The 23293-nt window shown below is 38.0% G+C and overlaps 1 protein-coding gene across 33 annotated transcripts in view; it reads right to left on the bottom strand.

Moving 5' to 3' along the window:
* LOC128686900 (zinc finger and BTB domain-containing protein 14) overlaps positions 1–23293 on the bottom strand; it is a 407181-nt gene that overhangs the window by 114132 nt on the left and 269756 nt on the right. For 2 of the 33 annotated variants that reach the window (XM_053774134.2, XM_053774150.2), the window contains one exon: positions 8812–22608. The exons of 25 other annotated variants lie outside the window; for them this stretch is intronic. In XM_053774134.2, coding sequence (XP_053630109.1) covers positions 22231–22608 — 378 coding nt within the window. In that variant the 3' untranslated portion in view covers positions 8812–22230. Of the gene's footprint in view, positions 1–6996; positions 8164–8811; positions 23278–23293 lie in introns of those variants that run through there. 6 more of the 33 variants (XM_070082568.1, XM_070082573.1, XM_053774156.2 and 3 more) reach the window with 5 other exon arrangements.

Here is a 23293-nt window from a genome sequence, read left to right as displayed (position 1 = left end):
TGGTAAATATATGAAGAAGTCTCTTTACAACCAGTGCCCCTGGTGTCGTACAGTAAATAGGTACCTAGGTAGCTATTTACTGTAGGTGCAAGTTGACTGTTGTGGGTGATGTCCTAGGGAGCAGAAGCATTCAAATAAACCCACACTTACAGAGGAAACTTGAGATGATGGTCTAGTCAGTCCAGGATCATTATCAAGTCACGACTGAGTGAGAACAATAGAGAACACCAGAGGATGGGTAGAGAAAGAAATATTTGAAATAGACCATGACAGAATAACAGTCTTAAGCTGTTAAATTAACTAAATGAAAAGAATTACCATATTTTGCGGCTTATTAGATGCACTTTTTTTTTTTTCAAAAAATGTCTCCAAACCACCCTGCGTACTATAAACTGTAGGTCAGTGACAGGAGCTATAAGTTTGGGGTGTGGGGTGGGCTGTAGCTCTCCCAGTTAGGTCCAATGCCGAGCCATTGAAACTAAAATAAGTCTTATAAGCTGCAAAATACGGTAATCCTAGCCAACGAATTTAAGGCTGGTCAAAATTTAGACACAGGACTTGTCTTTACCACCATCATCATCTATTAGTTTAATTAATGATGTTCAGAATATTTTTTATGCAACTTTTATCTAAATTAAAAAAAATGCACTCAATCATCAAGATGAGGATGAGAACAGAGGCCAAATCAGATGTGAAAGCCACAGCAGAGATGAGCTCAGAAAGAATAATGCAATATTCCCTAAGCAATATCACATATAGGGAAAGATCAGAAAGAAAAAAGGGAGAGCCACTGCAGAATAAATAGTTTGAGAGAGAGAGAAATAACCTCTGTAGTGCAGACTTCAAAATCACACAGTGGATACAGTGAAAACAGGATTGATCTAGGTAAAAAAAAAATCACAGTAGCACACATCTTCCACAGAAGAAAAGATGACCTGGTTGAGAAAGCAAACGCCAGATGAGCCTGACCCATGGCCGGGCTCTGGGAGTAGAAAAACTCTCAGAACTCCAAGGTGTATCAAAGGTATACCTAGAGAGGAATTTGAGGAAAACAAAAAATATAAATCCTGGATGGAGCAGCTAAGACAATGCATAAAATGTACACTAAAGCTACTTATTAATCAAGGAAGACTTTGTGCTACAGAAATTAACTAGGAAAAACTGGGACTCGAACAGTCAGAAATATGAGAAACTGATGGACATAGTAATGATAAGCTTCATGGCCCAGTGTGTCACCCCACAGGATATGAGGGAAGGATACAGCAGAAAGACTGGAACAGATCTAATCCCAATACCCTTGATGGGTTCCGAGAGTTTTTCTACTCTTGGAGCCTGGCAATGGGCCAGGCTCGTCTGGTGCTTGCCTGGTCAACCAGACTGCTGCTGCTGGTGACCCACTGACTCATGTATTCATATTCATATAGTTTATTTGGACATGATACATAGTTGTACAAGGAATTATAGTGGTTGGGTGAACATGCCAACAGCCCCTTGTATGCAGAGCATTATGGACAGGCTTAAAATTAACTTAAAAATAACTAAGCAATGAGAGGTTCAGTGGTAAAAATTACCATAAACAATTTACAATATGAAGTACAATTGAGTATTTGAAACAATGAAATTTGAACATTTCGATTTTGAAGCATTATAGTTGTACAAATTGGTCGCGTTACAATGTATAACAAACAAGATGGTCAATTTACTGTATGTTGTCTTGAAGTTTTAAGATTTAAGTAATTGGGAGATTTATTGGTAATGTCAAATGCTGAGTGTTGATTATTTAGTATTGGGTGAGTAAGTGGTTTTTTAGAAGAGTCTTAAATGATATGGACACGGGGTACATCATCAGTTTGGTTGATCTAGCACCCATGTACACCCCAAAAGAAATCAAATATGAGGAATCTCATGGGGGACACTGACCACATGGTCCTACACTTCAATTACCTAGCAGAGCTAACGAAGTGCTTTGGCTTATAACATGTTCAGATCAAACAAAAATTACATACATTTATACAGACTAACAAGCTAATCCAACCCTAAAAACAAAAATGTGAAAAGGAACTGTATTACAAGTACACAAGAAAAAATAAACAGATAACCCGTATATAGGAGAAAAAAGCTTATGACATTTCAATCCAAATCAGACCAAAATTCACAAGAAGCTTCTTTCTCCCATGTGCGGGTTATTTGTGTATCAGTCCAGTCACGGTATTGTGCCTTTTTGTTCTTTACACCAGAAAAAATATGTTCTATCAAAGTTCCTTGTCTTTGGGCCTACCAGCCCTGCCACTGCCCAAGGACATCCTAATGCATATAGACCATGAAGTCCTTGCGAGGCAGAAATGTGAGCTCAGTAACTCGGCATCCGTCCATTCACCACCACAATCCCAAGTCCTCGTGCTGGGCATGGACATGAAATAACCATTCCTGAATTTTCTAGATCGCAGGGTAGACCATGCTGTATTGGGTCAGTCCCTAAAAGAGGACTGAAAGGCAAAGTAAAACTGGCCGTGTTCCTCAAATTAGTTCGCCAAAGTGGTGAAGCACAGCTTATTTTCTCGGTCGTGAAGCACAGCTTATTTTCTTGGTCGTGAAGCACAGCTTATTTTCTCTGGTGAAGCACAGCTTATTTTTTCAGTCGTGAAGTGTTGCTTATTTTCTCAGTGGTGAAGCACAGCTTATTTCTCAGCGACATGCAGCTTATTCTCACAGTGAAGCACAGCTTATTTTCACAGTGAACCACAGCTTATTTTCACAGAGAAGCACACTTTATTCTCAGTGGAGGAGTGCAGCATACCTCAACAGTGGAGTGTAGCATACCTCACAGTGGAGGAGTGCAGTATACCTCACAGTGGTTGAGTGCAGCATACCTCACAGTGGAGTGCAACATACCTCATGGTGGAGTGCAGCATACCTCACAGTGGAGTGCAGCATACCCCACAGTGGTAGAGTGCAGCATACCTCACAGTGGAGTGCAGCATACATCAACAGTGGTGGAGTGCAGCATATCTCAACAGTGGTGGAGTGCAGAATATCACAAGTGGTAGAGTGCAGCATATCTCAAGTAGTGCAGTGCAGTATATCTCAACAGTGGTGGAGTGCAGCACATCTCAACAGTGGTGGAGTGCAATATATCACAACAGTGGTGTAGTGCAGCACATCTCAACAGTGGTGGAGTGCAGCATATCACAACAGTGGTGGAGTGCAGCACATCTCAACAGTGGAGTGCAGCACATCTCAACAGTGGTGGAGTGCAGCATATCTTACAGTGGTGGAGTGCAGCATACCTTACAGTGGTAGAGTGCAGCATACCATACAGTGGAGTGCAGCATACCTCACAGTGAAGTGCAGCATATCTCACAGTGGAGTGCAGCATACCTCACAGTGGCAGAGTGCAGCATACCTCACAGTGGCGGAGTGCAGCTCTCCACGAGATGGACGTATATGAATTTATTGCCAGTTTACATAGTTTCTCTTCCTCCTGATGACTGAGGTAATACACATGGAGATCGCAGAAAAAACTAATTTGCCTAACATTTTCTCAAGTCTCGGTAGAAAGGAATAAATTTACTATTTTTTCCCCCCATATCAAAGCAAAGAAAAAACAAATTTGCTTTATTTTTTCCCCTCATGTGTAAGAGGAAAAAGAGAACTTGCTTAGATTTCCCCCTCATGTTTAAGCAGAAAAAAATAATTTGCTTAGAATACCCCCCCTCACATCAAAGCATGAAAAAATCGCCGATAATTTCCCCTCTAGAGATAGCGACACAAGATAAAATTACATAATGCTTTACCAAAATCTTCTGGAACTTACACTGAACCTCGTATTTGTTTATTTTGTACGAGAGGCTATTAAAAAAGTGAATTATATATGAACTTTAATTATACTTTTATACAATCCCCTATACTGTATGCTATTGGCTAATATAATTACTTTGTGCATACAGCACGGTACATACATTTTATCATTGATAGAAGATGAAATGTTCAGTATATATTAATAATATTGTATAGTTTAAGTGCTAAACCTGTAAGGGTCATACTGCACCCAAGTGCTAAGCCTGTAAGGGTTATACTGCACCTGAGAAATTGGATATAATCTGGTTCAATCCAAGGGAAAGGAAACTCAAACTCCTTGTATCAAGAGCCCTTCACCAACACCTTGTTCCCTTGAAGGGGAAGAATACAGACTTTTTTAACATGGCAACTGGCTAACATTTTCATTTAAATACATTAAAATACAAAAAATTTTAATACTAATTCAAAAAAAGATAATGGTAGTGGGAACACAACACACAAATAAAATGATTCGCTGGACTTTCAAAGTGTGCTGCCGCAAAGTGCACTTTATTAACCCTTTCAGGGTCCATGCCGTAGATCTATGGCTTTACGTTGAGGGTCCAAACCGTAGATCTACGCGATGAGCTCAGCTCTCACTGATAAGCAAGTTTGGGCCTAGATATGAGAGAATACATCTATGTGGTATGTGTGCACCACATAAAACAAATCCTGCAGCACACAGTGCAAAATGAGATAAAAAAAAAACTTAGACCATAATTTTCGATTAAAACAGCAACTTTGCAGTGTTTTTTTTTTTATGTTTTTATGGTTGTATTTGCAATTTCTTGGTCTCACTTGATAGAATGATAGATATAATACAGAAATAGAGATGATTTTGATTGGTTTTATTATTGGAAATGGCTGGAAATTGAGCTCGAAGTAGTGAAAATGTTAAATTTTTGTAGATGTTCAAGAATAAACAAATGACCTCCTCACACGTCTAATACATGCCAGCTGGTGGGTCTAATATACGTTTACAAATGTGGTGATATTATTTATACAATTATTACAATATTGCGTAGCAGTAAATCTTCTATTTTTTGGTTTGAATATTATTATTATTATAATCAAGGGGGAAGTGCTAAACCCGTAGGATTATACAGCGCCCAGGGTTTGAATAAAAATTCATTATGTGAATAAAAAATCAAAATGGAATTCATTTGTAAAGTCTGAAAACGTAACTAATAAACGGAGGAAATGTTTTTTAGTTTATTGTCAGAAATGCCTGCATTGTTTATTCTGGACCCTATTTTGAAATTGGAATATTTTGAACTTTGCACTAAACTGGCCAAATTACCAATTTCCGATCACATTATTTTGTAGTTGAAACAGTTTATTTGGTGATTTCTTGTGCTTAATCGATACAGTAGAAGTAATACTACTGAAATAACTAAGAATTTGGTCGACTGGAATAATGTAATTGGCCTAAAATGGGAGTCAAAGTCGGCAAAATCGCCGATGCGTAAATATAAGACACATCAAAATTCGTGAGAGCATAATTTCGTCAGTTTTCCACCAAATTTTGTACTTTTTGTTTTATTACCTTCAGAAAATGATTCTCTACCATTTCATAAGAAAAAATAAAACTATTTTTTGAAAATTCTTGGACACTGGTGCACACTTTGAAGTTTGGCCTCTGGACCCTGAAAGGGTTAATTGCTTTAGTACTGTATACTCAAAGAGCAAATTCAGCAAACTTTGAAAATAAAACCTTCACGCAGTACAGCAAACCTTACCTACAATACCTGACCTCTTTACGAGCGAAAGTTTTTCTTCCCTATATCTTCACAATTTAATACAGTGTCAGCATATGACTATAATGAAGGTGCCTACGTAATGAAGAATTCCGGCTAGCAGCATAAGGGCAGTGAGGACACGTATAAGGCTTTTCACCAGTGTGGGTACGTATGTGTTTCTTAAGATCATTGCTAATAGCGGCTGCATAGGGACAGTGTGGACATTTAAATGGCTTTTCCCCAGTATGGATCCGAAGATGAGCATTCAGATGATCCCGGCGATATGAAGAATAAGAGCAGATGTGGCAGGCGAAAGGTTTTTCCGCAATGAGGGCCTGCAAGAAGAGGCCTACAATTAGCCAGGAAACGAAACTAATAAACTTTCAAAGATTTTTTTTTTATCTGTGATTAAATTAATTTCACTTGCTTAATAAAAAAAAAAAAAAAAAAAAAAAAAAAAAAAAAGTTTTTCAAAACACATTTAGCAGGGTCCATACTAAATTGGAAAATGTTTTCAAAACAACTCTTCAAATAAGACTGCATGCAAGATCTTAGCAGCAGCAGTTTATTTTTCAATAAAGAACTAGCATGTATAAATGATCATTGTCCGACTATTTCTTAATAATGTATATCACTTGTTAATTAACAACTCTTAGCTTGTAAAGGCAGGGAATGCCACAAGGTGAGACTTAACACAAGCACAGTACTGTATTCATAAGTGAAGAAACTATCAGACAAAGCTTAAGTTCGTGTCTAGCAATTCATTAAGTCTTAAAAAGTATTCTTTAATTTTTAAGCCTTAGAGAAAAGGAACACCAAGAGCAAAAAACAATATTCATGGAGAAGTACTGGAGCCAGAATGCTCAAGCAGTGCCTAGGAATGCGAAGTAATCAGGTTGATCCACAATGGGGAGGGAAGATCCAACTCTTTGGCTCAAGAGCCCTTCATTAGCATCAAGGCAACCCCCTCTTTGAAGGGAGTGAACACTTGCTACAATCAAGGCAAAGCACTAAACCCACAGGGGTCATACAACTCATGAGAAATGGAAGGTAATTAAGTCAAGTCTTAGAAAGGGAGGATAGGTCCTGTTCCTTGCATTTTGCAATAAGAGAGCAGGGAAAGAAAAAAAATAATGATGGTTGGGTGCTTAACTTTTTTAATGTTTTCCTAAAACAAACTTCCTTTTTTAAGTACAAGCTACCTTTGCAATATTACATTAAAAATATGGGCTAAATGTGAATAAAAAGTCACAATGAAGTGGCAGGACCAATTCACCAAAATGCAGCACTTAGGAGACGAACTTTATAAACCACTGTCATGGACTTGACGATGGTCCAGGGTGAACCATAATGTCACCATATGGTTCCTATACTAAATGCGGGTCTTTAGTGTACGGGATAATGTCTTACGAGCCATGTATCTTTCAACACTGCCTATAAAACCTAATAGTTTTTTTTTTTTTTTTTTTTTGCTAACCCTGAACTGTCTGCATGTAAACTACAAGAAACCCCATCTTAAAAGTTTTGAGTGATTTTTACAAAAAGCACAGCATCTTGGCAATGGATGATGTCATAATCAAATATTTTTACAATTTTGATGAAGGCATGGTAGTACCAGCTCAAGATTGCTCTTTAGCCATGCTGTATACACATTGGGAACTCTTAATAAAAACTAGAGGATCACATAGTTCACCCTTTACTAAAGATATTCAACACAGAAAGGAATTCAAACACAGACACTAATACCGTGTAATTTTTTTTTAATCCCTAACATTTTTGCTGTGTTGTACCATACTTATATGTCAAGTGCCCTTCAAGCTATGCTGAGACAATTTTACCAATTCCCACATTAAACCCTAAGCATATTATTTCCAATGACTCGTTACCTCACTATATATTAATAACAAATATAATGCAAATTCTTCAGAGGTATTACTTCCAATAGATGGTGTGTTAAGAGCCTTCTTCTACAATTCTAAGATGTTCTCACCTCGCTATGCTTGCATATTAAGAGCAAATCACTAAGATTATTGTTCTACAGCCTCTCATTCCCTCATAGTGTTAAAGTGTCAGGTATGCATTCATTTATACATAAATTATAAAAATAATGTATTCCGTTGCAATATTTTTCTGAAGCAAGTTTTGTCATCATACTAAGGAAAAGCTCCTGGTCTACAATCTTGCCTCTAAATGCAAGACAAAAAAAAAAAAAAGACATGCTTATTACACCTTATTACTGATCAAAATGAGTTTGCAGATGAAGCTGATAAACTGGTTCTTGAAATGTAACATAAAAGCAATGAGGACAAGAATATGATTTCCCAACATTGTGTGTCAGAAGATGCCTTTGTAATGAAGAGTTTCGACTAGCCGAATATGGGCAGTGAGGGCAAAGGTAAGGTTTTTCCCCAGTGTGTGTGCGAATGTGTTTTTTAAGATTGTTGCCAACTGTTGCAGCATATGAACAATGTGGACACTGATAAGGCTTTTCTCCAGTATGCGTCCGCAGGTGTGTGTTAAGGTGGTCACGACGATAGGTGGAATATGTGCAGAAGTGGCACGCGAAGGGCTTCTCCACATTGAGCGTCTGTAAGGAAATGCCTACAATTAGCTTATCCTCCCTACAACAACACTAGCTTGGCTTGCAACTACATATTATTCAATTGCCTCAAGTCTTTCTCGAAATACTGTACATACGAAACAATTTTAAGGGAAATGAGGAGGGGGGGGAATATCATTATTATTTTTCTAGTTGTCTTGCATGACAGGAGTGCTGGGAGAAAATCTGCAGTATTACAACCAATGAACAGTTCACATTTTGCAGAAAAATATTTACCTTCAGTATCAATCTAAGAAGGTTGATAAATACAAATACAAAACACACACACGCACTTAGTATATAGTAGTTATTTCCTTGATGGAAATGTACACCATCTCTTTACCAACTGGTTTCCCAAACTTTATGCAGATCTGCTGCTGTCCAATGTCCCATATCCATTGGTAATACAATACATGCGATACACATTCTCTATATACACTGTGTATGACCTGATTGGAGTTAGATACATTATTATAATTGAAATTAGTGCTAAACCTACTACAGATCAGTTAGGTACAGTTACCATGGGCGTGGATATAACAACATAAAACAAGACACACCTACCTTCTTTGTGGTTTAGCCACTGCATATTTTTTCAAGATAAATGAATATGTTAAGGTTTAAGAAAATACTGGAGTAACTTCACATTTTAATTTGTATAATAAAAATCACACAAATTTACAATAAGTCTGACATGCCCAAACTTACAGTACATCATGTGTACAATGTTATTCACTGCATTAATACGGAAATTAATAGGTGGAAACCCAGCCTTCTTTGGTCCAGGAGAGAGTTCGTGTAATTAATTTTTTCCTTTTAAGTGGTTATAATGCTTTCTTCACTTAATGCAACAGTTCCAGGAATTTACCACCAATTGAAGAGTACATGCCATACAGTCATTAATGTATTTGTAACTTAAAATAGTACTCTCTGTCATACTCAAACTATCCATATGGTTTTAGCTTTCATGAATTGGCATGTGCTTTTGTGTTATTCTCTCTCTCTCTCTCTCTATCTTCAACAGAATGCATTTTCAAAGCTTTTAGACATTCTCTGCAAGTCTTATTTAATTCTCAGATGCATTTAGCTGCACTTTTTTTTATACAGCTTCATTTTAGGGGTAGACACCACACTAGAACTGCATATTTTAGTTTAGCTGTACCAGGCAAGATCTATTTGAAACAATTCTTAAACATTTCTCAGCCATATATGTATTTGAAACTACTGTACATAATCTTTAAACTTCCCAGCAATGTGGAAGATCGTCTCTCAAGGTTCTTGTTCTCCCTGATGAAGCTGCAAAGAAACCTGCAATTTCTCATATTTATTTACGATCTTAAACACCATTATCTCATTGCTTTGTTACAGTGTGCTGTACACCAGAACCCTGCTTTGTCAATCCAATCTTGGTTTTGTAGGATATTCCCAGTACAGTATACTGTACCATCTTCAACTAAGTTAAATTTTCTTGGCAGGGATTGGTGAGTGGATATTTTTTTGCACCAACAAGATGCTGAAAACACATTACAGGTCCTCCATCACAAATCCGGCATCATTGTGACCTGTAATGTGCTGGATTACAGAGTGGTTAGGTTAGAATACACTTAATATAATTAACCAACTTGACTTACACAGTTCACTGAACATCGGCAAAAATCGAACATTTCCGCTACTTTGAGCTCAATTTCAAGGTACTTTTCGTCATGAAAGCAATCAAAATCATGTCTATTTCTGTAATATATCTTCCATTCTATCAAATGAGTCCAAAAAAAATGAGAATACAACCATAAAAACCATACGAAAATATACTGCAAAGAGGCGGCTAATGGCTGAGACGTGAACTCCTAGTCTGTCAACTGAGTACAAGAAACCGCCCATTCACTTATTTCAACTACCCAATAAAGTTGTCAGAAATTGGCAATTTGGCCGATTTCACACAAATTTCAACAAATGCCAATTTCAAAATAGGATCCAAAATAAACAATGCAGACATTCCTGGCACTAAAATAACATTTTCTCTGTTCATTAGTCACGGCTACATGCCCCTCTTATATTACTCTTGCTTTTCATTTGGAATTTTTATTCACAAAAAAAAAAAAAGAAGATTTACTGTTATGCAAACTGCTGCATTATTGTAATAATTGTATAAATAATGTCAAGCCATTCTTGACTACGTATTGGACTGGCAGGCGGACAGGTATTGGACGGTGACGTCATTTGTTTACTCTTGAGCTTCGCTAAAGAATAGAACATTTTGTTACTCTGAGCGCAATTTCAAGGTACTTTTCGTCATGAAAGCAATCAAAATCATATCTATTTCTGAAATATATATTTCATTCTATCAAATGAGACCAAAAAATGAGAATATAACCATAACAACCATACAAAAATATACCACTAAGCGACCACTAATGGCTGAGAAGTGAATTCCGCTATTTATGGTCTGATTTCTTACATTTTTGGTGTACGTGAAGAAGTATCTTTCCATCATACATTGCCCAAGTTTGAATAAGATAACCCAACAAACAACTGAGAAAATATAATAATAATAATAATAATTTTATTTACTACACATACATGTACAAAGTATACAAGCCTAGCTGACATCAGTGACATACTACTGTATAGAAAGCCGCTTGTTATGCAATTTCAAGAAAATTAGGTCAGTGTCCCAGGATAACACCCACACTAGTCAGCTAACACCCAGGTACCCATTCATTGATGGGTAAACATAGACAACAGGTGTAACGAAACACGCCTAATATTTCTACCCTGGCTGGGAATCGAATATTTACCAAAAATCACATATGGCTAACCCAAGCCAGGTACTAAAAATAAGCCACGTTGACTTTTTTTTTGGGTTATCCTAGGTTCTCTACACATATGCTGCTATGTGTGATAATCTATATAGAGAAAATAACTTTTGTTTCAGGTTTATGGTGCAGTACGAATTAGCCCTGTGCTACACTCCGTTTTCTCTAATATAAGCCCCCAAGACAGGGACAGGAGAATGGTACTTGTATCTCGTATCCTCTTCATACCTCCGTCGAACTGCTCGGTGTTATGCCAAATATTATTCATTCTGGAGTATTTAACATGTTTTATGTTATTTATATTGTTTCTTATGTCATATTAGATAAATTGTGATAGGCAAAAAAGCTGTAGTGTTGATATTAGCATAATAATAAAGCATATTCTCCTGCATCATGAGACTGAGCTCATGGCAACCGACAGTGGCTTCAAAGCCACCTTATCTTTAATGGATAATGTACTGTGTAGGTGCTTTACATAATGAGAAGCATTTCTTTTATTCACTGGAACCATGACTAGGGCTAAAGTAAGCAGGTTAAAACAATAAATGGAGAAAAAGAAATTGGAATGACTTATGCAGCAAGTAGCACCACCAAACAGTACCAGCAGGTTGGTGTGGTGACCCTGGAAATCTGAAATTATGCTAGCCAAAATTAGTGCCGAATAACTGAAGGAACCAAATAACTGATTGCCGGATTTGTGATGGCGGACCTGTACTTAATTCCGTACCAAAGATCTACATGCCAATAATAAATAAGGAAGAGAATAGTGAGAAAAATTAATCTAGTAGTTGGTTACCAATACCAAACAAAAAGTGCATTAGCATTATATTTGTGAACGAGGTAGGGAGGAAAGCAGTGCTAAATCTGCAAGGGTCATACAGCACCAGGGGTAATGGGAGGCAGATTTGATGCACAAAAACTGAGGGCAGGTCCAGGTCCTTGGATCAAAAGCCCCTTAGGGAACCAAAAAGTGTATACATGTTATTTCATTGCATACTTGCATTGAATCCTAACACAATACACAACAGTAATACATATATCAACTCAAGATAACAAAACACTAGGTTTGCAAACCAAAGAAAAAAAAAAAAAAGTGGCAAGGGACTGTAGCATGGGGAGATGACGCTCCATATTAACCCTTAACCCTTTCAGGGTTGAGAGGCCCTCTCCTAAACTCATTCTCAGGGTCAAAATTTTTTTGGAAAAAAAAAAAAAAAAATAGTTTTTCTTGTGAAATGATAGAGAATCTTTTCCCAATCATAACGACACCAAAGTATGAAATTTGATGGAAAACTTATGGAATTATGCTCTCGCGAAGTTAGCGGTCTCAACGATGTTGATGCATCAGTGATTTCACCCACTTTGAGCCCTGTTTTCGGCCAATTTCAGTGTACTAGTCGACAAAAATCACATCAATTTTGCTAGAACTCCTTTTTTGTATCAAACGAGTACAAGAAACCACCCATTTACCGATTTCAAGTATCCAATGAAGTGGTCAGAAATTGGTAATTTTGCCAATTTCACACACATTTCAGAAGATGCCAATTTCCAAATAGGGTCCAGAATAAACCAGACAGACATTCCTGGCACTAAAATAACATTTTCTCTGTTCATCAGTCACGTCCCCAGGCCCCTCTTACATCTCTCTTGCTTTCCACTTTGAATTTTTCTCACAAAAAATAGAAGATTTACGGTTACTCAGACTACTGCATTAGTGTAGAAATGGTATAAATAATATCAGCGCACTTGTGAAAGAATATCAGACTCACCAGTTGATGTGTATTGGACGCCTGGCATGATTTGTTTACTTTTGAAATTTGGTAGAAATAGAACATTTCTGCTACTTTGAGCTCAATTTCAAGGTACTTTTCATTAGGAAACCAATCAAAATTATCTCAATTTCTGTAATATGTCTTTCATTCTATAAAATGAGACCAGGAAATCTAGACTACAACCATAAATACCATACGAAAATACACTGCAAGTCACTGTTTTAAACAAAAACATGGTCAGAGTTTTTTTTTTCTCATTATGCAGTGTGCTGCAGGACTTTTTTTTATGCTGCGCACACTGACCACATACACACATTCTTTCATATGTAGGCCTACCAGCTTTCTCTCGCTAAATTTGAAGGCGCTAAAATTAAGGCGTTCTAGTACGTCAATAACCCTGGTGCGTAAGCCGTACTAGTACGTTGGAAACCCTGAAAGGGTTAAACTGTCCAAATGTAGATCTACGTTCATTACGTGGCACTCCGAATATTTTGAAAAATAAATTTTTTTGTTTTTTTAAATTAAAGAGGGGTATTTTCTGTGTGGTATAAGACCAAAAAAAAAAAAAAAAAAAAAGTTAGGACCAGTACTTACCGAGATATAAGACCATGAAGTTGGCTCTTGATGGTCACCTGACAGTAACATCCAGTCCTGCCGCTTGCAGAAGTGTTGCTGATTTACTTTTTTTCTCTTTTACTTTAATTTATATATTTTGTTATGTTCTGATAATTACAATTTATAATAGTTCTTGTGATTTCATAGCCAATCTTTGTTCTGACACTAATATTATATAATGAAATACTCAAATTATAACAATCACACTGACAGGTAAACATTTTTACCTGCCCTGATCATTTACTATTGTCTAGAAATATATACAAAGTATTTATAGGTCCCAGCAATATTTTAGACATGCTGGAGTATGAAACTCCTTGAATGGTGTTATGACAAGGATCAGATAAGTGACATTTGATGAATGTGCCCTGCTGGAGGGAACCTTGCCTTTATCTATCTATCTGTACATCTGTCTGCCTAGTTTTGCTTATCTGTCTGTCCAGTTCAGCTTATCTGTCTTTCTGTCTTCTGTGTGTGCCTGGAGTGTAATATGAACTTCTTGAACTATGGTGTTATGACAGCATCAGATAACAGTAACATTTGATGTATGTGCACTGCTGGAGGGGTGAACCTTGCCTTTGTATGTTTTTACGCTTGCACACAAACATGTCTTTGTATGTCTGTCTGTTAGTCTATCTGTACATCTGTCTGTTAGTCTATCTGTACATCTATCTGTATCTGTACATCTCTCTGTCTGTCTGCCTAGCTCTGCTTATCTGTATAGTTCTGCTTATCTGTCTGCCTGTGTGTCTGTCTTTCCATCTGCTTGTCTATGTTTCAGGGAGCGGCTAGTAAACCTGTTGGTTTGTGGTGTATGTGCTGCTCCATGATTGCTGAGCAAGTGACACTGCTATTATTTACATCATGCTTATGTCTTATATTTACAAACACTGTAAAGCACTTGGCCAGGAATTTTTGGGTTATCCTAGGTAATTTACATTATGTATAATAACTGTATTTATGAGTACATGTGAGAGACATTGATATAGACCAGTGTTATTCACTAATTTTTGCAAGAGAGCCACTTCGGTTAAACACACTGATTGAGAGAGCCGCAGCTACTGCAAGTTAGCGTAACTCAACTAAATTAAGTAGTACTGAGCTGCTAGTGCAATATAGTAAATGAGAAAAATTAGACATGGTAATATTAGCCTGCATATCTTGTTATTAATAGCAAAATAAAGACCAAACTTACTTTATGCTCCTTTTCTACTGGTCGGGTCTGGGATGGCTGTTCATCACTATTGCGTTTTTGTTTAACCACATATCGATCCATCATAACAGACACTACTTGACTGCACTTTGGTTTCAAGTAAAACTAGCCCATCACAGCTAGCTTCCACAAGCAGCAACAGTTAAGTCGTTACTTTCATATATGTTGCCACAGTCTCAAATATCTGATGCCTATTTTCAAATACAAATCTCCAAGAGTAACGAAATACGTCCAGTCTCCCCCAAAAGCTTGAACTCAACTGATTCAGCGAGACCACCGACGCCTAGAGCTAGATGTGTCCCTGATCAGTTTCCCGTAGTGGACACACATGATTTCTGTACGACTAGGGTAGGGATGTTAGAATGTTATCTCTTACTGTGACTTCGTCTTCCATCTCACCTCATGAAAATATGTATCTTACTTGAAAAATTATTTTCCTATATATATTTTTTTAATTACAGTGGACCCCCGCATAACGATGGCATCGCATAGCGATTTTTCCGCATAACGATTACTTTTATCGGAAAATTTTTGCCCCGCATACCGATTAAAAACCCGCATACCGATTTTCGTCCGAGACGCGTCCAATGTGCCCTCAGCCAGCCTCACATGTGCCGCTCCGTCCCATTGTTTACCAGCCAGCCTCCGCGGTAACATCCAAGCATACACTCGGAATATTTCGTATTATTACAGTATTTTCGGTGCTGTTTCTGGAAAATAAGTGACCATGGGCCCCAAGAAAGCTTCTAGTGCCAACCCTACACCTCAAAGGGTAAGAATTACTATAGAGATGAAGAAAGAGATAATTGATAAGTATGAAAGTGGAGTGCGTATAGCCGACCTAGTCAAGCTGTACAAGAAACCCCAATCAACCATCGCTACTATTGTGGGCACCAGAAAGACAATCAAGGAAGCTGTTCTTGCCAAAGGTTCAACTGTGTTTTCGAAACAAAGATCGCAATTGATGGAAGATGTTGAGAGACTCTTATTGGTGTGGATAAATGAAAAACAGATAGCAGGAGATAGCGTCTCTCAAGCGATCATATGTGAAAAGGCTAGGAAGTTGCATGACGATTTAATTAAAAAAATGCCTGCAACTAGTGATGATGTGAGTGAATTTAAGGCCAGCAAAGGTTGGTTTGAGAGATTTAAGAAGCGTAGTGGCATCCATAGTGTGATAAGGCATGGTGAGGCTGCCAGTTCGGACCACAAAGCGGCTGAAAAATATGTGCAGGAATTCAAGGAGTACATAGAAACTGAAGGACTGAAACCTGAACAAGTGTTTAATTGTGATGAAACAGGCCTGTTCTGGAAGAAAATGCCAAGCAGGACCTACATTACTCAGGAGGAAAAGGCACTCCCAGGACATAAGCCTATGAAAGACAGGCTTACTTTGTTGATGTGTGCCAATGCTACTGGTGATTGCAAAGTGAAGCCTTTATTAGTGTATCACTCTGAAACTCCCAGAGCGTTCAGGCAAAAGAATGTCCTCAAGGATAATTTGTGTGTGCTGTGGAGGGCAAACAGTAAGGCATGGGTCACTAGGGAATTTTTCTATAACTGGTTACACCATGCATTTGCCCCCAATGTGAAAAATTACCTAACTGAAAAGAAATTAGAACTTAAGTGCCTCCTGGTGTTAGACAATGCCCCTGGTCATCCTACAGACGTGTCAGAGCGACTTTATGGGGACATGAGCTTCATTAAGGTGAAGTTTTTGCCTCCTAATACCACTCCTCTCCTGCAGCCCATGGACCAGCAGGTTATTTCCAACTTCAAGAAACTGTACACAAAAGCTCTGTTTGAAAGGTGCTTTGTAATGACCTCAGAAACTCAACTGACTCTAAGAGAGTTTTGGAGAGATCACTTTAATATCCTCAATTGTGTAAACCTTATAGGTAAGGCTTGGGAGGAAGTGACAAAGAGGACCTTGAACTCTGCTTGGAAGAAACTGTGGCCAGAATGTGTAGACAAAAGGGATTTTGAAGGGTTTGAGGCTAACCCTGAGAATCCTGTGCCAGTTGAGGAATCCATTGTGGCATTGGGAAAGTCCTTGGGGTTGGAGGTTAGTGGGGAGGATGTGGAAGAGTTGGTGGAGGAGGACAATGAAGAACTAACCACTGATGAGCTGCTAGATCAACTTCAACAGCAAGAGGCCACACCTGAGGAAATTGCTTCGGAGGAGGGGAGAGAGAAATTGAAGAAGTTGCCTACTTCAAAGATTAAGGAAATCTGTGCAAAGTGGCTTGAAGTGCAAACCTTCATGGATGAAAATCACCCTCACACAGCTATTGCAAGCCGTGCTGGTGATTATTACACTGACAATGTTGTGAAACACTTTAGGCAAGTCATAAAGGAACGAGAGGTACAGGCCACTATGGACAGATATCTTGTGCGAAAGAAGTCCAGTGACTCTGAAGCTGGCCCTAGTGGCATTAAAAGAAGAAGGGAAGTAACCCCAGAAAAGGACTTACTACCTCAAGTCCTAATGGAAGGGGATTCCCCTTCTAAACACTAACACACTCTCTCCCCTCCTCCCATCCCATCAATCATCACCAGATCTTCAATAAAAGTAAGTGTCATTTAATTGTGCATGCCTTTTTCAGTTTGTGTGTATTAAAATTAACATTTCATGTGGTAAAAAAAATTTTTTTTCATACTTTTGGGCGTCTTGCACGGATTAATTTTATTTCCATTATTTCTTATGGGGAAAATTGATTCGCATAACGATTATTTCGCATAACGATGAGCCCTCTTGCACGGATTAAAATCGTTAACCGGGGGTCCACTGTAATTAATTTATATATTTTTTCGAGAGCCGTGAATTGAGTCATCGCAAGCCGCGCAATGAATACCACTGAATTTATAGACAGAGATACAGATAGACAGATACAGAGACAGCTAAAGCCAGCCGAATTCATAAGAACATCAGAAAGAAGGAACACTACAGCAGGCCTACTGGCCCATACAAAGCAGGTCCATGTCACCCCCCGGCTTCAACCAATGACCCACCTAGTTAAGTCACATCCACTGAAAGAAGGAGCATGACATCTGATCTAGTAGCACAAGCTAGTCAGGTCCAACTCACACCCACTCATGCATTTATCTAACCTACTTTTACTTTCCTCTTAAAATGCGAGTGTTAATATGACATGACATCAGTGAATCCTTGGTGTTTGCCACGATATTTGCTCTAGCTGGCGCTCAGTTGAACTGGTGCTCCCACACGGTACTAAGTGCTCCCAGATTTATTCATAGTGCACACACTGAGTGCACAGACCCATTCTTTCATGTCTAGGCGACTCAGGCCTATCACACCAAATCTGAAGGAATGAAAAATAAAACGTTGATCTACGTTTGGAGTCCACCACACGTCAACATATATCTACGTGTGGACAGTTTAAGGGTTAAGAGGAAAGATGGACAGTGCATGCCACAGTGGCCAAACAAGGAACGTGAGGAACTAAGGAATTACATGAACATCAAAGTACAGGTAGGCCATCACTAATCCGGCAATCAGTTATCTGGTTCCATCAATAATCCGGTACTAATTTCAGCTAGCCTTTCAAATTTCATTATTATACTGACTTAGAATTGTGCAGATGGTTGTAAATCCACAGCAGCAAGCCAGTGGAGGAGAAAGCAGTGATGAAAATGAGAAAGATGTAGCAGAGAGAGTCTAATGATAAGTTAATTAAGTGTATTCTAACCTAACCACTCTGTAATCCAGCAAACTCAACCATTTCAGCACACTACAGGTCCCAATGATGCCGGATTAGTGATGGCTGACCTGTAGTGAAGATGTCAAAGGTGAGGTTTATGTGCTCTTTCACAAGACTGTTCATTAAAACTTTACTGCCACCACAAATTAGCAGTCTACAGAGGTACCTGACATTCTCCATCAGATGTCCATGCAGAAGACTCATACCCACTAAAGAATTGAATGATATCACTTCCTATAATTGACAGTGATGAAAGGAAGATGGCATACATTTGTAGTTCAAGAGAAAACAGCTTCTTGGTCATCAACTCTCATCAAGACACTGAGACAGCACACGTCTGAAAGTGAATTTCTGTATGAAGTTTGTAAGGTCTTGAATGACTCGAGTGGAACCAGAAGAACTCACAGGTAAGGACCCACCAGTGGTATGGGAGAAGTGAGGATAGCTGAACAGATGACGGGAGAGGAAAGAACTACAGAGAAAGGAAAAGTTCCGGAGCTTAACCCAGCAGCAACTGAATGGCAGAATAAGCAAAATAGATGCAGTGTTAAGAGCGAGAGACAGCTAGCATTCATGAATGATAAATGCATTAATAATGCTGGTCAATGGATCCCCCTCCCCCCTAACCACCAGCCATCACTGATACTGCAAAGTAGGTTTGGTGTTTGAATGTTATGTATATGGAGAGCTCATATTATTTTATGACAGTATTTTGAAAAGAATTGTAAATTTATTAACTACTTAGGCTTTATCTAAGGTAAAGGTGAAAAACTCAAATTCCTTAGATAAGAAATATCTTGAAAATTATTTTATTCATGGGGTATATGGGGTATTCATGGTTTATGGTATATCCTGCTGAAAGCAGGCTATACCATATACAGTGTCAGCCTCAATTCCTGCTATGATATTACACCTTTTGCAAATCTGAATACCTGTAGTGTGTTTTGGGGGGTCAATGCCCCTGAGGCCCAGTCCATAACTTGGTTTTCTTGATGTTGCCTGTGACCAGTCGAATTCTACTTTTGAAACTAGGCTTAAAGCTAGATTTTGTTGCCAACTGCCACATCAACCAAGCTGTTGTTGTCAATATTTCACATGCCTAGCCATCACAGCCTGGCTGACAAGGAACTTGTTACGGGAAGGGGTCCAATTTCCTCTTGAAAATGTCTCTGTTCTGCCAATATTTCTCTAATCTGCTTGAGCCATGGATGCTGACACCCTTCTGGCACTGTTCTATCTCTGAAGTTTCTGGGATGGTACTCTGTATTAGTAATGGGATTGATTAGTCTGGTTGCAAATCTTGATTCCTTTTCAATTTTCAGTATGTGATTGATCAGGTGAGGAATGCCATGCATAGGCCTCAATGGGCCTAACATGCATTATGCATAAAATTCAAGAAGATTCTTTACAGTTATATGTTGTTCTGAGGCAAGTCTGTGTATGCACAAACATTTATTTTTATGAACAAAGCCTTTCATCAGTAATATAACTTATTTGAACTGAAACAAGATTTACTAAAGTTATTCTCAGCAACATTAATTTTAATTATAATTACTAAAAACTGTATAATAAGCTGCAAGTACTGTACAAAGGAGCTTACAAAAACTTATGATAACCCCAAAACATGAGATGTAGTAATTGAATTTTAATGACAGTTGAAAAAATTACTTAATGTGAGCACTTCATACCACAAATCATATGTAAAATTGCTATTTTTTTTTTTAAATTACTGCATTTTGCAGCTCATACAACATGCCTTAAGTTTAGCATGAAATATGGTAAGGATATACAATTGTCCTCATATATACGACTCGCTTTTGTACTCATTTTTTACCATAAATCGCCAAATCTTTTTTTTTAATCTGTTAATATTTTTAGTATCAGCATGGCAGTATGCAGTATCATAACCTTACCAAAATAATTAGATGCCATAACTTTATTAACTTCTGACCTTTTTAAAACTATCAACTTTCATATCCTAAAAAGCCCCGATTGCTGTCATTCTCTTCTAGTTCCTGGCTATCATGATTATCATCCACACATTCCTCAGAATCATGTATCACTATTGTTATTTAAAAAAAAAAAAAAAAAGCCTCAGTGCCATATAGGGAATTGCTGCCGCACATCTGCCCCACTAAAATATTTACTGTACATTATGCTGCCACAAGGTGGTTTGTGTTCAAGCTGGTGAAATCAGAGGTTGTGGATTGCAACTCCTTGAAGTCAATTACCTAACAAAACAAATGTGGCTGCCAGGGGTTTACAATGGACAGACAATTGTTCCGTTATTTGAGTGTTAAGACAGTAACTCAAGTACTTTGTGCCTCTTAAGTTAATTTTATTTCTTAAGGCATTGTTACATGTTGATACAGGAAATACAGCTTCTCCTCACTTAGTGACATACTCATTTACTGGCAACTTGGACTTACGACGGGCTCTCTGACCGGTATACATACCTAAATAATGTATATAAGAGCTAATTTCCTCAATTCTGTTTATTACAATATACAGTACACTACTGAACGAACATTTAAAAATATACTAAAAATGTTATAAATGGTGCAAAAGTGACATTAAAACAACATCAGAGATGGCTGCCACAAACCCACTACCACTATACTATGCTCCTTGCTTAGCGACGAATTCGTTTACCGAAGTGGTCTTAGGAATGGAACTCCGTCGTTAAGTGACGAGAGGCTGTATATCAGTAACACTCTTTATTGGTGGAAACACTGTAGCATCTATGACCACTGCTGATAGTTTAAATTTTTTTTTTTTGTCATTTACTAAATATTCCTCATTTATTCATAATTGTTCTAATTTTTCATTAAATGGAATCATTAATGTATAATACCATATATGTATTCATTCTGAAGTTGTTTGGATTGTTTAACTATGAGCATACTGAGTTAACAAGCTGGATTCCAAATGTGACCATCATGTGAGAAGCAGGGGATTTTGAGGGTCAAAATTTGGAGAGAATTTTTTTTTTTATGCCACAAAATGTGGTATATAAACAGAATATATATATATGCTGTTAAAACAAAAACTAAAAAAAAAAAAAAAATTCATTGCTCTCTTTATACATTAATTTTCAATTATGTGTACTTTCTGCTTATAATTTTCACTACCGAATGGGGAAAAAAAATAGTCTTCAGTTCCACTTGTTAACAATTATTTATAACTGGAAATATGTATACAATGTACAGGTCAGAACATTTCTGGGGAGCAAAAAAATTATGATTCAAGTAGTGCCTATACTAGCCAAATCAAACAAAATGTAATATACAAATCAACATAGTATATGGCAATTTTTGAGCACTTTTTTCTACCCATGTATCATATCAAGACCTTGAACACACGGTACAATCTGCCCTATATATCAAATGTTTGCAAAAATGATTGCATATGAGAAAAAAATCCATTTAGTTTGGTTTAGTTACAGGTAGAGAGTACAGCTTTAAACAGCCAATTCCTCAATGAAAACAACGTACACCTACCATCCGACTTACAACCGAGCTCGGTTCCGACCAACCGGTCGTAAGTCAAAATAGACGCAAGTCGAACTTTACTAATGAATATCAACATCACATTTTTGTAATGACTTTATTTTATTGTTTTATTTTGGTATTTCATGTTTTACTTTAGTACTGTATTTTATACTGTAAGGTTTAGGATAAACATTGTGTACAACACAAATAGTTGTTTATCTCCCAGAAATTTGGCATAAAAAACACGGTCGTAAGTCGAGTGGTCGTATGTCAAGCAGGTCGTAAGTCAGATGGTAGGTGTATATTTATTATGTGCAAAAAAATCTGTGGGATAATGATTAGAGCGGTACATTTTTTTACACAGATATGGCACATCAAATAATACTAAAATACCTTGAGTGAACAAGAGTTTTAAATACAAAATAAACACTATTGAGAAGACAACGTAGCTGCCTCAACATGGTTTCGGATGTGTCTCCTGAGCATGGAGCTCTGACATGCAGCGTATGTGCAATTAGGGTAGGGGCATAGAAATGGCTTGTCTCCAGTATGAATTCGAATATGGTTTTTTAGATCGCTACTTTGAGTAGCTCGGTATGGGCAATGAGGGCAGGCAAAAGGCTTTTCCCCAGTATGGATCCTACAGTGTCTCTTAAGATTCTGTTTGGTAGATGCCGCATAAGGACAGAGGGTGCAGTGGTAGGGCTTTTCCCCAGTGTGAGTCCGCAGGTGTATGTCAAGATGGTTGCGGCGGAACGTAGAATAAGGGCAGATGGGGCACGCGAAGGGCTTCTCCACATTGAGAGCCTGCAAGGAGATGCCTACAATTAGCTTCATCTTCGACACACCTTTTAAAAATAATGCACTGCTTATTTCCCCCCAAAAGAAATCTTGTTCACTGTCACAATTTTCATCGAAGACATTCTAACTAAAGACGAGTTATTAACACAAGGCGTTAAGAAAATGTGTCACTTTTCACAAAAAGGTCTTCGTTACATGATCGCAAAGTGATATATATATATATGTTTTTTTGTTTGTTTTTTGCCAAATCCACTTAACATGTCAATGTTGTACTGAAATTGATGAGAAGCAATAAATGGATATTTATGGCAAGCATAATCTTTTATCGGTGTGAACTCGAAGATGCCTTCGCAAATGAGCATTCATGTCACTTTTCTGAGCAGCACGGTAGCTGCACTGGGGGCAGGCATAGGGTTTCTCGCCAGTATGTTTACGAAAGTGCATCTTCAGATTTTGCTTGGTCCCAGCAGCATAATTACAAAGTGTGCACTGGAAAGGTTTTTCTCCAGTGTGTGTCCTCATGTGCCTCTGAAGTAGCCAACGACGTTTGAAGGAATAGCAGCACACAGTGCAGGTAAACAGCTTGTCAATGTTGCCTGGTTCCGGATGAAACAATGGGCGTTGCGTCTCCAATTCAGCACCCCACACAGCGGAGGACATGTGCCGCACGCCCACCTAAGGGGAAATGGAA

Source organism: Cherax quadricarinatus, chromosome 7 (assembly GCF_038502225.1).
Source record: "Cherax quadricarinatus isolate ZL_2023a chromosome 7, ASM3850222v1, whole genome shotgun sequence".
In the NCBI taxonomy this organism is placed as follows: Eukaryota; Metazoa; Arthropoda; class Malacostraca; order Decapoda; family Parastacidae; genus Cherax; species Cherax quadricarinatus.
The sequence above is the reverse complement of the archived record's forward strand: the minus strand, read 5'-3'. Positions and strand labels throughout refer to the sequence as shown.